The 12572-nt window shown below is 29.1% G+C and overlaps 2 protein-coding genes across 5 annotated transcripts; one reads left to right on the top strand and one right to left on the bottom strand.

The window, feature by feature from the left end:
* The first annotated feature begins 4487 nt into the window (after positions 1 to 4487).
* LOC106771651 (agamous-like MADS-box protein AGL62) lies at positions 4488 to 5406 on the top strand. The gene has a single exon (XM_014657650.2). It carries the CDS (start codon positions 4558 to 4560, stop codon positions 5236 to 5238), a length of 681 nt encoding a protein of 226 aa, XP_014513136.1. The 5' UTR covers positions 4488 to 4557; the 3' UTR covers positions 5239 to 5406.
* A 1838-nt stretch (positions 5407 to 7244) lies between these two features.
* Positions 7245 to 11240, bottom strand: LOC106772570 (dentin sialophosphoprotein). 4 transcript variants are annotated; one of them, XM_014659066.2, is made up of 3 exons: positions 11004 to 11240; positions 10301 to 10404; positions 7245 to 9192 (listed from the first exon to the last, which is right to left on the bottom strand). In XM_014659066.2, the coding sequence occupies exon 3, from the start codon at positions 9134 to 9136 to the stop codon at positions 7565 to 7567; it is 1572 nt and encodes a 523-aa protein (XP_014514552.1). In that variant the 5' UTR covers positions 9137 to 9192; positions 10301 to 10404; positions 11004 to 11240; the 3' UTR covers positions 7245 to 7564. The 4 variants fall into 4 exon arrangements, with proteins under 4 accessions (XP_014514552.1, XP_022641408.1, XP_014514553.1 ...); XM_022785687.1 differs by having other exon boundaries at positions 10301 to 10369; XM_014659067.2 differs by lacking the exon at positions 10301 to 10404 and adding an exon at positions 10219 to 10300.
* Positions 11241 to 12572: the final 1332 nt, after the last annotated feature.

The following is a 12572-nucleotide window of genomic DNA, read 5'->3' as shown; positions in this document are numbered from 1 at the left end:
TTACATAAATAAAAAAATTAAAGCACCTAATTTTTTCTTTATATAATTTTAAATAAAATTTCAAGATTTATAATTTTTATTGTTTGATTTTATCGTTGAAGATTTTATTGTATTTTGATTTGTTTTTTCTTTAGTAAAGGAAAACAAGTTAATGAATTTCTACAAAAAAAAAAAAAAATTGTCACGGAGCAATGTTACCTAGTAGTCTCGGAATGTAAATGAAGGATGCTCATAAGGTATTGGTGCAAGTTGTGCCCGTATAGTGAAGATAATGAAATTAAAGAGATTTTGAATGAACTTTTTTCGGAAGGTGAATATGTCAATCACTCAACTCTTTACAAAATTAAATTGTTTAATAATAAGTGTTTTCTTAGTTGGGACTAGTGCAAAGATGACAGAGAAAATTTTTGAGTGAGAGAGATGAAGGAGAAAGGGTTGAGAGGAATGAAGGAGGTGAGTAAGGAGAGGAATGAAGGAGGTGAGTAAGGGTTTGGGGTTTCTTTTTTTAGTTTTGATAATGAAAATTATTAAAATAAGAAGGCAAGTGTTTCTGATTTTTGTTCAATTGGGTTAGAGTAAGGATGACAGAGAAATGAAAGAGAAAGGATTGAGAGGAATGAGGGAGGTGGCTAAGGGTTTGAGGGTTTCTTTTTTTATTTTTTTAGTTTTGAGAATGAAAATTATTAAAATATCCTTAACCTTAAAACTTAAAATACATGATATATAAGAATATTTTTGTCGACAGAAACCCGGTACACATTACTAAAATGTACCAACTGAAAAACAGACGTATGCAAGTTAGCAAACCACACACACACACACACACACACACACATATATATATATATATATATATATATATATAATACATCGTTTGAAGTAGTTAACTATAATGTTCATAAAAGAAGTTTAGTTTTTTCTGAACTGATTACAAATAAGTATAGTTCAATTTTTATGAAAAGTAGTTCAATTTTTATGATGCAAAATAGTATAAATAGTATAATTTAGTTAATAATGTCCAGCTCTACTCTTGTCCATGATATCTATTTTTTCACAAAATTCTAATTTTCCCATAATGTAACACAGGGATTTCCGTTTAACTAAACGATAAACTTTTTCATAACCCACAATTATTATACAAGTTTTTTTTTTTCGTCCTACTTCTTCCATCACTTTGATTGTAATTACTACTCTATCAAACGAGTTTTTATCCTTTAGAAAAGTCTATTAAGAATCTCCTCTAAATAAAAAATTAATAAATTAATTTTATAACGTTATAAATAATCTAATAAAAACACCCCACCAACAAATACATTCAATATCTAAAGATTATATTCTTTTAGTGTCAATTCGACCATTTTTTTCTATAAAATTTTCATATAACAATAAACTTAAATATTTTAATATACTTTTTCATTTACTAGTTTTTTTTTTTTTAAAAAAACGAACTTAATGATTTTTTAACATATATTAATATCCCAATTTTAACATTTTATAACTCATAAAAACATCATAAAAATTGATAAAACAAAACAGATTAACATATAAATATATATTATTAATATAGTTATCAAAACAAAAAAAAACCATAATAATAAAATATGTTTAAAACAATTACAAATAATTACTAAACGACTAATAAGAAGACTTTATTGTATCACCATCTTCCACTATAGTTGCTTCAACACTTACAACGGTTCACAAAAATAAAGTGATCATTACAAATAAAAAACAAACATAGACACACAAAACAACAAAAAACCAGCATGATAAGTTAATGAGTAAAAGAATTTTCATAAACAATTAAATTATTTAGATGACACACAAGATAAGCTATATTAGGAACAAAAAGAAAATATAAATAACACAGCACATCTAATATATGTTTCTAATTTCATGTATAGATGTGTGAATCATCACATAACTTTCACACATCCATACATGAAATTAGACTCTTTTAGACTAAACTTATCTAGATACGTATCCTTGAGTCAAACTAGTGAAGTCATATACGTGATGACAAAAATATTACACTACCAAATATGCTTAGATACTTTTATTTCTCAATAAAAAATTTAATTATATGTATGATATTAAGTTAAATAAAATAATTTCTTAACACTAAAAATACGAGGATGCCTAATAATACCGCATCTCACACAAAAAGAAGGTGTATTTTACACTTAATTTCCATAAAATAATAGAAAATAATGTACCATGTAGATATCTCACGAAAGAGGTATGTAATTTACAATAAATATATAAAAGCAACCAAAGAACAATATTCATTTCATTATAATAAATGAATTTATCGTTATTTCTATATAATATCAAGATAACTTTCTAATACGGTATTTTATTAACATGTTATTATATATTTCTTAATCAGTCTCCCGATCAATAAATATATTAACTTCGTATTTATTAATTATAGTATTATTTACATTTATGAACTACTATAATAAGAAACATTAATTTAATTTTGATATGAATTTTTGTTCATGAATTGTTATAACAAATCATAAATTTATTAATTTGTTTTTATTAATCGAAGTACTAATTTATAAAATTTTAATTGATATGTTAATTTGTATTTATTAATCAATGAATAATTATAATTTTATATTTATTGTTTAGTTTATATAGTTTATATTAAATGTAGTATAATAAATAACGATAAATATGTTATCAATTAATATATTAATAAACAAATAATTTATCTCACGTATTATATGAGAAAGGATGTAGTCACTTCAAGAATAATTTTAATAAATATAATATTGACTGTTTTTTTTTTCTTAAAATGCGACTGTGAAATTTTTATTAGAATTGGATTTAGAGAAAAAGAAATATGAGATTGGGAAATAAATTTGTTAATCCTATTGTTTTGGTAATTTGATTTGTCCTCGATATGTATATTATATAATATAATATAATACTTTACGGTAATATATATTATATACTTATTACAAAAATAAGTTTTATTAATAGTGAATTAATTATTAATGTATTAACTTATCGTAAATAAAAGAACAGTTGAATAGTTTGAATGATAATTATCAATTACCATTGGTCCTGTTGGACTAAATCTAAAATCACACAGAAAGGCCCGTAAAAGAATACAGTGATTTTATATTGGGTTTGTAAAGCGTAGCCCGTAAAATATTGTGTCTAACATAAGAAAATATGTTTGTTAACATTTCACCCCCTAATTTTTCTTATTACTGGTCATCCATAATTTCAAGGTGTATATTCTAATATAAAAGAATGAGATAACTAAGTATATTTTGATTTTACAACCCCTTCCTTTTCTAACTATGTTCACAAAACATTTGTATGTGTAATTAATTTTGTAATTTTAAAATTTAAATTTCAAATTGATTTGAAAAATTTACAAAAAAAAAAATATCTTTATGATATTTTTAATAACATTCTGGAGAATTGTGGAAAATAAGTTTGTGTTTGAATTTCATCGGAAAGAAACTAACATTATTGTTAATCATAGTTTAACTCTCTCTCTCTCTCTCTCTCATAGGAATTTAAAATTATATATTAAATAATAATGACTTAAAAATTTTAATAAATTAAAATTAGTTTATACATCGTCTAAGGGATAGAAATTCTCTCTTATAATTTTTCTTTTTTATTTTATTTTGGACTGTTGTTTATAAAGAGGGGTTTTTTCTCTTATTTTTTCTTATTAAAAATTATTTCTTTGAATTTATTTTTCTAACTTTTCAAAGTTACAAAATTATTTTTATGAATTTTAATAAACAAACTCATGAATCAAGAAGAAAAAAAATGTTAGTTTTTTTAAAAAAAAAAACAATTTAATTTCTTCCAATTTTAATCCAAACAGCCAACAACCAAACATATAGTTTTTATTGTTACACTTTTCAGTGTACATATTCATCATGATTTTGGATCCCTTCCCTTCGTGTATAATTTCCCAAACTAATGAAAACAAAGTCAATACAGATCTCTCTACCTTTTTATTTGTTGAAAACTAATTAAAAGTTCGAGACATGGCATTTTACTTTGTGATATGTTTATCTTATAGGAAAATGTTTTTTTTATACTATATCTATAACTTGACAACCTATTTTAAGAGTATCTTGATTATTAAAAAAGTTAATTTTTATATTCATAAGAACATAAAGAGAATTGAATAGTAAAATATATAGTAAATATATATAAATGTTGAGTGTAAAAATAATAGTACCTCGTATTGTATTGTTACGCTGTGAGAAGGATAAATTATTTACATCAATGACCAACGTAATATTAATTATAATTTTTAAATATAAAGAAATGTCTGTAATGTATATTATGTAAAAAAAAAAAAAAAAAAAAACAGAATATGGTAACCTGTGAATGATAGCTTGCAACAATGATGAGATATTAAGAGCAAAGATTATATAACTTCCCGGTTAGGACTAATAATAAAAAGAAATAAAAAGACATAAAAAGGAAAATTAATTTGGACAGGTGTAAAAGAAAGATTTAGTGATATAAAAGAGAGAGAATAGTTTGGGAGGAGGTATTGTCTGTGGGAGGATGTCGAAGAATAAAAAGTGTAGCTTGGGTCGTCAAAAGATCCCAATAGAGAAAATACCGAAGAAGAGTCATTTGCAAGTGACGTTCTCTAAACGTCGTTCAGGAGTGTTCAAGAAAGCCAGCGAACTTTGCACCCTCTGTGGTGTAGAGATCGCCATCGTCGTTTTCTCTCCTGCAGACAAGGCCTTCTCTTTTGGGCATCCAGAAGTTGAGTCCCTCATCGATCGCTACACCACGCGGAACCCTCCACAAGATTCCAGTGCGCAGCATCTCGTTGAGGCTCATCGAAACGCCAATGTTCGTGATCTCAACATGCAACTCACTCAGCTTTTTAACCTTTTGGAGGTTGAAAAGAAGCGAGGGGATGATCTGGACCATATGAGGAAAGCTAGGCAGAAACAGTTTTGGTGGGAGAGCCCTGTCGATGACCTTGGATTGCATGAGCTCCTCCAGTTAAAGGCCTCCACTGAGGACCTCAAGAACAACATAGAAAAACATGCCAGCAAATTCATCGTTGACCGCTCTTCTGCTCTATCTTCTTCCTCCATTATAGCACCTAGTAATGGATTTGCTGCAATCGAACGCTATGACGCCTTTGATAACAAACCTGATGTTGGGATTCCCATGGCTTCATCACCTCCCGATGCTCATTATCTTGCTTTTCGAAATTGGTATCTTTGATCTTCTTCTATTCTTTTCAAAGGGTTCATTGTGGTTAAAATAATTTGTCCGTTAATCAAGAATTGGACAAGGGAATAAAACTTCACCTTTTGGTTTTGCTGTTTTTAGAAATATATATAGATTTCATTATTCACGATAATGAAAGGATTCTTCGTTAACCTTATTCGCTTCCCCTTGTTTCTTCATTTATCTCTTTCTTCCATCAGTAAGGTCAGACTTTTTCCCTTTCAAGTTTCCTTTGTTTAACTATTATATATTAAATAACCTATGCTTATAGTTCGAAGCAACCGTTTCAGTTTATTTACTTTCCTTTAAAAACCAATTACTCTTTAGATTCAAAAGTAATAACAACTGCTGATAGAAACGAACACTATTGAAAATTACATTGAATTCACTTAGAATGATAGTAAATACCTGTACATTCATCATTTAAATAATAAGATTTAAATCATTAAGTGTGATGAAGGAGTGGAGTACACTGTAACATATGGATGATATGTAAAAATATCGATGTATCAGATTATAAATGGTTAAATATAACTTAACAGTGAATCTCAAAACAAACAAAAAATAAAATTAGCTTCGTAACTTGTGTTAACTATTTTAAAAGAATGAAAAAAATGCAATTTAAATATCTGAATAGAGTGTGTTGAAGGAAGTTAAAAATAAATTCAATAAAATGTTGAATATAGTCTTTTGATTTCTTTTTATTTAATATTTTAAGCTTATGCAACTTTACAATAATTGGTAAAACAAATGATAGAAACAGGGGAAAAAAAATCATCGGATCATGAGATTCTAAATCAATGATACCAAATTCCACCCATTTATAATTCATGTATAAATTAATACGAATTCATTTGAAATCTACTTTATTATACCAGTTGATAATAAGCCATATCACATCGAATCGTAACATATAAATGGTGAATTTTAAGGTTTTAAAATTGTTGGACACTGACAAAATATGAGGTAATATTGAGGAATATGTATAAAGTGATTAAAATATGAATGTTCTCTTTCGAACTATTGTTGTTTCTTGGCCTAGAGCAATGTAAAGAAATATAAATTAAATAAGTTAGATGTGATGGGTAAAGAAATTAACCATACTTTATTGAAAGACTTAGTTTATCACACCTTATTAAGTGTTAAAAAACTATTTCCAACTAAACTTAACTTCCAATCCTACACTAGGTTTCATTTATTTTCATGTTTGGATAAACATTTGGTTTGTTTAAGATTTTATAATCGTCCAGTATAACTTATGTATTAAACCGTTCGGTCTTATGTTGAACCTTTTACCATTCGATCTTAAGGTAAATATTCTATCGTATTTTCTGTTCTTGTATAGTTTTAAATTCTATATGTTATTTCATATTCCTTTTCTTATTATTTATTTATTCTTCACTGTATCATTGTTTTTATTAACTCCTAAAAATAAATTATAGTTTTCAATCTATAATTATTGAGATGTTACATTAATTTATACCAAATTAAAAAAAAGACTACTATAATGGAATAATTTAATGTATTTGAATTAAAAAAAAAAATATCACCTCATGTAATAGTTTAGTTATACACATGTTTCAGTGTATATCTATATTGATTTTCACAAAAAAATTTGGAGCCAATTAAGCAAGGTACCACCAACCCTTATATATATCAACCTCAATTATCGTAATAAACTAATCAGCAGACACACTACAAATATAAACAGTTATAAATTATTTATAAAATAAGTTTCATTGAAAACTATTATTGTAATTTCTATTTATCAAATATAATTTCATAATTGAAATCATTTAATGAAGTAAAAAAAATTTCATATTAAGAGTTTGTAGAAAATTGTGAATCATGGAAAGATAAGTCTGTGTTAACATGGAAAGAAAGGTCATTTTGAAGTCTATTGTTGTAAGAATAAACAGACAGCAAGGTTCACAAATGTATTAAAATTAACATTTTAGTTATTTATAAAAGAGAAAATAAATAAAGAACAAAATTACCTCTCTTTATAATGGATATCCTCATTAAGATTGATCTTAATCACCATCCTTTATCCACTGAGAACTAATGTAATAAAAAAAATGTCCTATAGAAAAAATAGAAAGAACGAGAAGTTCACGCAAAAATAAGTGGAAAAATAGTAGCAACAAATTACAGACATCCAGACTTTGATACAATCATTAAAAATATCATCTAAACTGTGTTTGGGCCTTTAAAGATCTTGCCTTGAAACAACCTGTGTCAAGCAAACATATTTTAACAAATGGGTCAGAAGAAAAACTGAAAGAGCTCTTTTCAAGAACCCATTGACATTCTTTCCACTTCACTCTGCGGCAGTTTCGTCATCTACTTCACCTCTGAAATCTGGCAATGTATCCAGATCGGTTCGAACTTCGGCAGCATCCTCGTGGATACGACTATCAGAAGAATCAATGGCATCAAGTTCAGCTGAATCCAAACTTTCATTGGCAGAGGAAGTGTCTGATGTTTCATCAGTTTCATTTGTTTGAGTGTCTCCTTCGGACGTTTCATCAGCATTCTGAGTTTGTCTCGTTTCATTATTACCTTGGGACTTGCCACTATCAGAGCTATCAGATTCAGACCTCTCATTTCTGTAAGGGTTCTCAGTTACATTTGAAGCTGCTAGGTTAGACGATTCTCCTGCAGCTGCATCTCCATTTTCAGTTTTATCAGAGTCAACCGAAACAGTATTGTGCTGCTTTTCTTCAGAATGTTCACTGCCACTCTGATCTAATCCCTCTGTTTGCACAATTTTGACATCTTCAGTGATTGTTGTGTTGTTCACGGTGCTCTGTGCTTGGTCAGATTCAGCTAATAACACTGTTTTATTTTGTTCAGACGAACTTGTAGTGTCATTACCAGCTCCAGTCAAGTTATTGCTCATTCCTGTGGTCACTACTGTCAGATTACTGCCTGGTTCAGAGTTTGTTGAGGTTGATTTATTTAGAAATGAGCTATCATCCACAGGGTTGGACACAGTATTATTTCCAGACTCTTTAACAGCAGTTTCATTTGAAGAAATCCCGTCGATCACATCACTTTCTGAAGCCCTCAAATCTGAAACATTTTGATTCTTGATACTTTCATCTGAATAAGTTGCCTCGTTTTCAGATTTTGTGATATTCATTTCTAAGTTTACATCAGAGTTTTCCAAGCTAACTGTCTCAGTTTCAGTGCTAGTTGCATGAGTATCATGGGTCACAGCACTAGAAGCATCATCCCCCTTGTAATGTTCCTCCCGGGCCTCATGATTGAAGTGGTTTTCAACTAAACCTCCTTTTTCCTCATCCCCATTTCCGTTCTCCTTCTCATCAGGCTCTTGTTCTTTGTCTTTCTCTTCGTCCAAGAACTCATCATCACGATCAGTAGTATCCACCTCTGATTTCTCTTGATCATTTTCATCAATCTCATCGTCTCCTACCCCTCTTCCTTCATCTTCAACATCTTCATTTTTGTTTTCATCCTCCTCCAGCTCTTCTGCTCCCTGTTTATTTTGGCCTCTGCCTTCATGATTGTTATCTTCATGTTCTTCACTTTCATGCTTGCCTGCGTCTTCCTGTTCTTCATGATCATGTTTATTTTCTTCATCCTCTTCAATATGTTCATCTTCCTCATCTTCCTCATGTTTCTCATTCTGACTTTCGTCATGCTTACCTGGCAGAGGATCTTTTCTACCAAGTTTCAGGATCGGATCAGCCTGGGTACTGACAGAATGTTTTAGATCCTTCTTGTCAAATTCCTTCTTCTTATCATGATTGTGCTTAACCTGGTAGATCAACCAGAAGCAAACACCAAGCAACAGGAGAAATTGCAGGACATGTTTTACCTTGATCCCTTTGGACCTATGATTCCTACTTGGAAACCGTTTTATCATGTTTAACTTATTTGGAAACCCCTGATGTCTTCTCCAAAATGGTAAGCAGAGACAATCTGCTTTGGACAGGAAAAGCAATATTAAGGATCCGTGTATGCTATGCTTCTTATAGTAAAGATATAATTACAAAGAAAATGCATATAATAAGCTTAACATATCTCAAGTGTTTGTATCTATCAAACATTTACCAGAGCCTTCATTGACAGCAGTTAAGAAATGTGGAAATAGAAAGGACTATTAAAGGGGAAAGACAAATTTTACTCCATTTCAAAACATTTTCTCTGTTGGTACAACTGTGGAGAAAAAAACTCTAAACAATTATGGTTCACTCACAAAAGGCGGATTATACCAAATATGGCCTTTTCAAAAAAATTTGGGTAGGATCCTAATATATAAAGAATATAATTAATTATAAATATGATTACATTTTGTAAATAGTAAAAACATAATTTACAAAATAACATGAAAACAACACAACCTAAACATATCTCATAATAAAAAACTAAAATATGTAAAAAAATATAAAATAGATATAAGACCTAAACATAACTATGGCCTCATCCTTTAACAGTTTCAATCTCATCATTTCCTTCTCCAACATCTTTGGAAAAAAAAAAATTCTTTCAAAAATAATTCATCATCAGAAAGACTAGCAAATGTCGAAAGCTTCAGACAACCCCATCAAGTGTGTGGATCACATTCATCTCCATCAATTTCTCATATTTAGTTTTTAGCCTCTTAATAATTATTACCCTTTTATGAGAGGAGACAGATATTTCTACACAAAAACTAAATATTAAGTTCCTTTAGGATTAATCCTATTTCTTTTCATAAAACAGATAAATGGATCTGTTCTAGTTCTCTCACAACAAGAAGACAATGAGGGTTGTGAAAGAGTCTCAGTGCAATTTATTGAAGCCTAAAAATTGCAACACTCTACATGACCCACCATTCTTTTGGTTTCAAGTTCCATCTAGCCTGCAAAGAATCAAATTGGACAAGATCTTCTCTTTTATTTGAAATTTTGTATTCATTTGACTTGAGTACAGGTTCAATAGTACTAAAAAGGTACCCATACCTACCCAAATGGAGTATCCATTCTTTTTGTAAAATATTTCTGGTGCGTAGCTATGAGTAGCCGACGAGTAGAATACGGGTATGTACCTGGTTCGGATACAGCATTGTTTTAGCAACACCCATGCTTCTGAGACACATTCTAATTAAGGAATCCGCCTGGGGATTTTCCAATTCCAGAAAACCATGTTAAACTACACATAACAACGGTCGAATTTTCATTCTTAACTTCCACGGCAAGTGACATCCTCAATTATGTTACTAGGTAAATCAACTCGAAAAACAGTGTAATAGTTAAAGCACTTCGACCACAAAAAAAAAAATCAATAATTTGCACGACAAGAGAAAAACCAGTATTATGGGATTTCAGAGAAACAATCACAGAAAGGAACAAAATGCAAAGATAAGAAACCACACGAAATCCCTAGAATCCCCTTCCCCCACAAGCAAAAAGCAAAAAGCAAAAAATCCCACACACAACAATCAACGAGAATCTCAAAACAAGAGAAGTTTATGACAAATTAATCCGAATATAAGCTCATGCTGAGATTTTTTTTTTTCCTTCCCAGTAAAACCCCATTTTGATTAAGAGCAAGTTTCAAGGGTTATAACCATTCTGAAGAAAAAAATGAAAAAGGGGCAAACAGATAAGGTTGTATTGTCACTAAGTAAAAAAAAAAAAAGAACTGTGAATGGAGATTGAGGCTTCCCTTGTTCGAAAATGAGCTCAGCACAGGAATCCCTCTTCCAGAATGGAAAAAGAAATAAAATTGGAGAAGGGATAGAAAAATACCTGAATGAGAAGAGAGAAGAAAGCAGAAGCAGAAAGAAAGGGTGAGACTAAGACAAAAGTGGTGTGATTTAAGGATTTAGGTGTCAAAGTGGTTTCATAAGAAGCATGAGTGGTAGTGAGGAACACAGCGATCTAAAACAAGGAAGTTGCCATGTCCTTTGACCTCATTCCGAGTCTTAACCGTACACTAACCCCACACTTCCCAGGGTCACAATAAAAAGCATTGTCCTTTTCTTCCTTCTTGGATGCACTAATTCTCAAGTGAGAACCTAAACAGATTTTAAATTCTTTGATAAATCAAGCAAGCATCACGAACCCTTTAGTTATTTTTTAACCAATAATTTAAACTTTATGATTTGGCTTAACCATATTTTTAAAATATACTCTTTGTTTTTTATTTTATTTTAAATATTTGTCTTTTAATCCTATTATTTTTATTTTCATTGTTCTTTTTTGTCACAATCAAATATTAGTATGTATTATCAGAGTTATTTTCACTGGTTGAATATTATTTTAAGTTACCCTGAATGTAATTTTTTTATTCTTATTATCCCTTTTAATATTTTTTTTATTTCATTGAATTTCTATTTTTTATTTAAATTAAAGTTTAAAAAAATATTAAATAAGAAGTAAAAATAAATTAACTATATAATATAAGTCGAGATTTAAAATCGAGAGTCCGTCTTTTTGCAATTTTGTTTTCAACTCCCCAATTTTATTTTCAAAAGATGCCTAGTAGAACTGAAGAAAGAAAATACATTTAAATCGTTATTTATTTTGACTCTTAAATAATTTATATTAAAAAGATTAAAAATTAGAAAAACGATTTTCATATAGTAAAAATTAATATTTTCTTTAAAAGACCAAAAAACAGTACGATTATATCTCAGAAACTATAATATATTTATTATTTATAACTTAAAGGGGTATCTATACTTATCCTCGAAAGCTTTATAAAATAAAAGTCATTGCTACATGTATATTTTCTTTCATTTTCTTTATATTTTTGCATTCAAACTATTAGAATAATCGTTCATTGGGTTGTCGCATTTAGATTTGTTTATTGCTGAATATTTTTTATGATTTATTTTCATATTTGAAAAATAGTGGAGAAGTAGCATAATTTTTATTTTAGACACTAAGTAATTTTGTTTCTGTGAAGTTTGGTGCAAGAATAATATAAATATATATAGATGTTGTTGTCCCTACTCACCCCACAAGAAACTGTTTCTTGTGAAGAAGAGGCAAACAATTTTGAAGATATTATACAGGGTGTTGACAGTTAGATCCCACATTTTAATATTTATAAAGGTGTCTTCTTCCAGAAAATATAGAGGAGCAACACCAAATAAATGTGAATAATATAATAATTAAAATGTTCATTTGTGAAAAATTTCAAAACATACCAGCATGTTTACACAATTTAATGTGTAGATAAATCTTATACTACAATTTATTTCTGAAGTTAATATTTGAATATTATTGGCTAAGGATGAACAAATCTATCTCAATCGAATAAAAATAAAAAAACATCAAAAGGTTGCTCAATTAATTGAGAATTATGACTAA

This window comes from Vigna radiata, chromosome 8 (assembly GCF_000741045.1).
Source record: "Vigna radiata var. radiata cultivar VC1973A chromosome 8, Vradiata_ver6, whole genome shotgun sequence".
Taxonomy (NCBI): Eukaryota; Viridiplantae; Streptophyta; class Magnoliopsida; order Fabales; family Fabaceae; genus Vigna; species Vigna radiata.
This window is presented reverse-complemented; position numbering and strand designations above follow the sequence as displayed.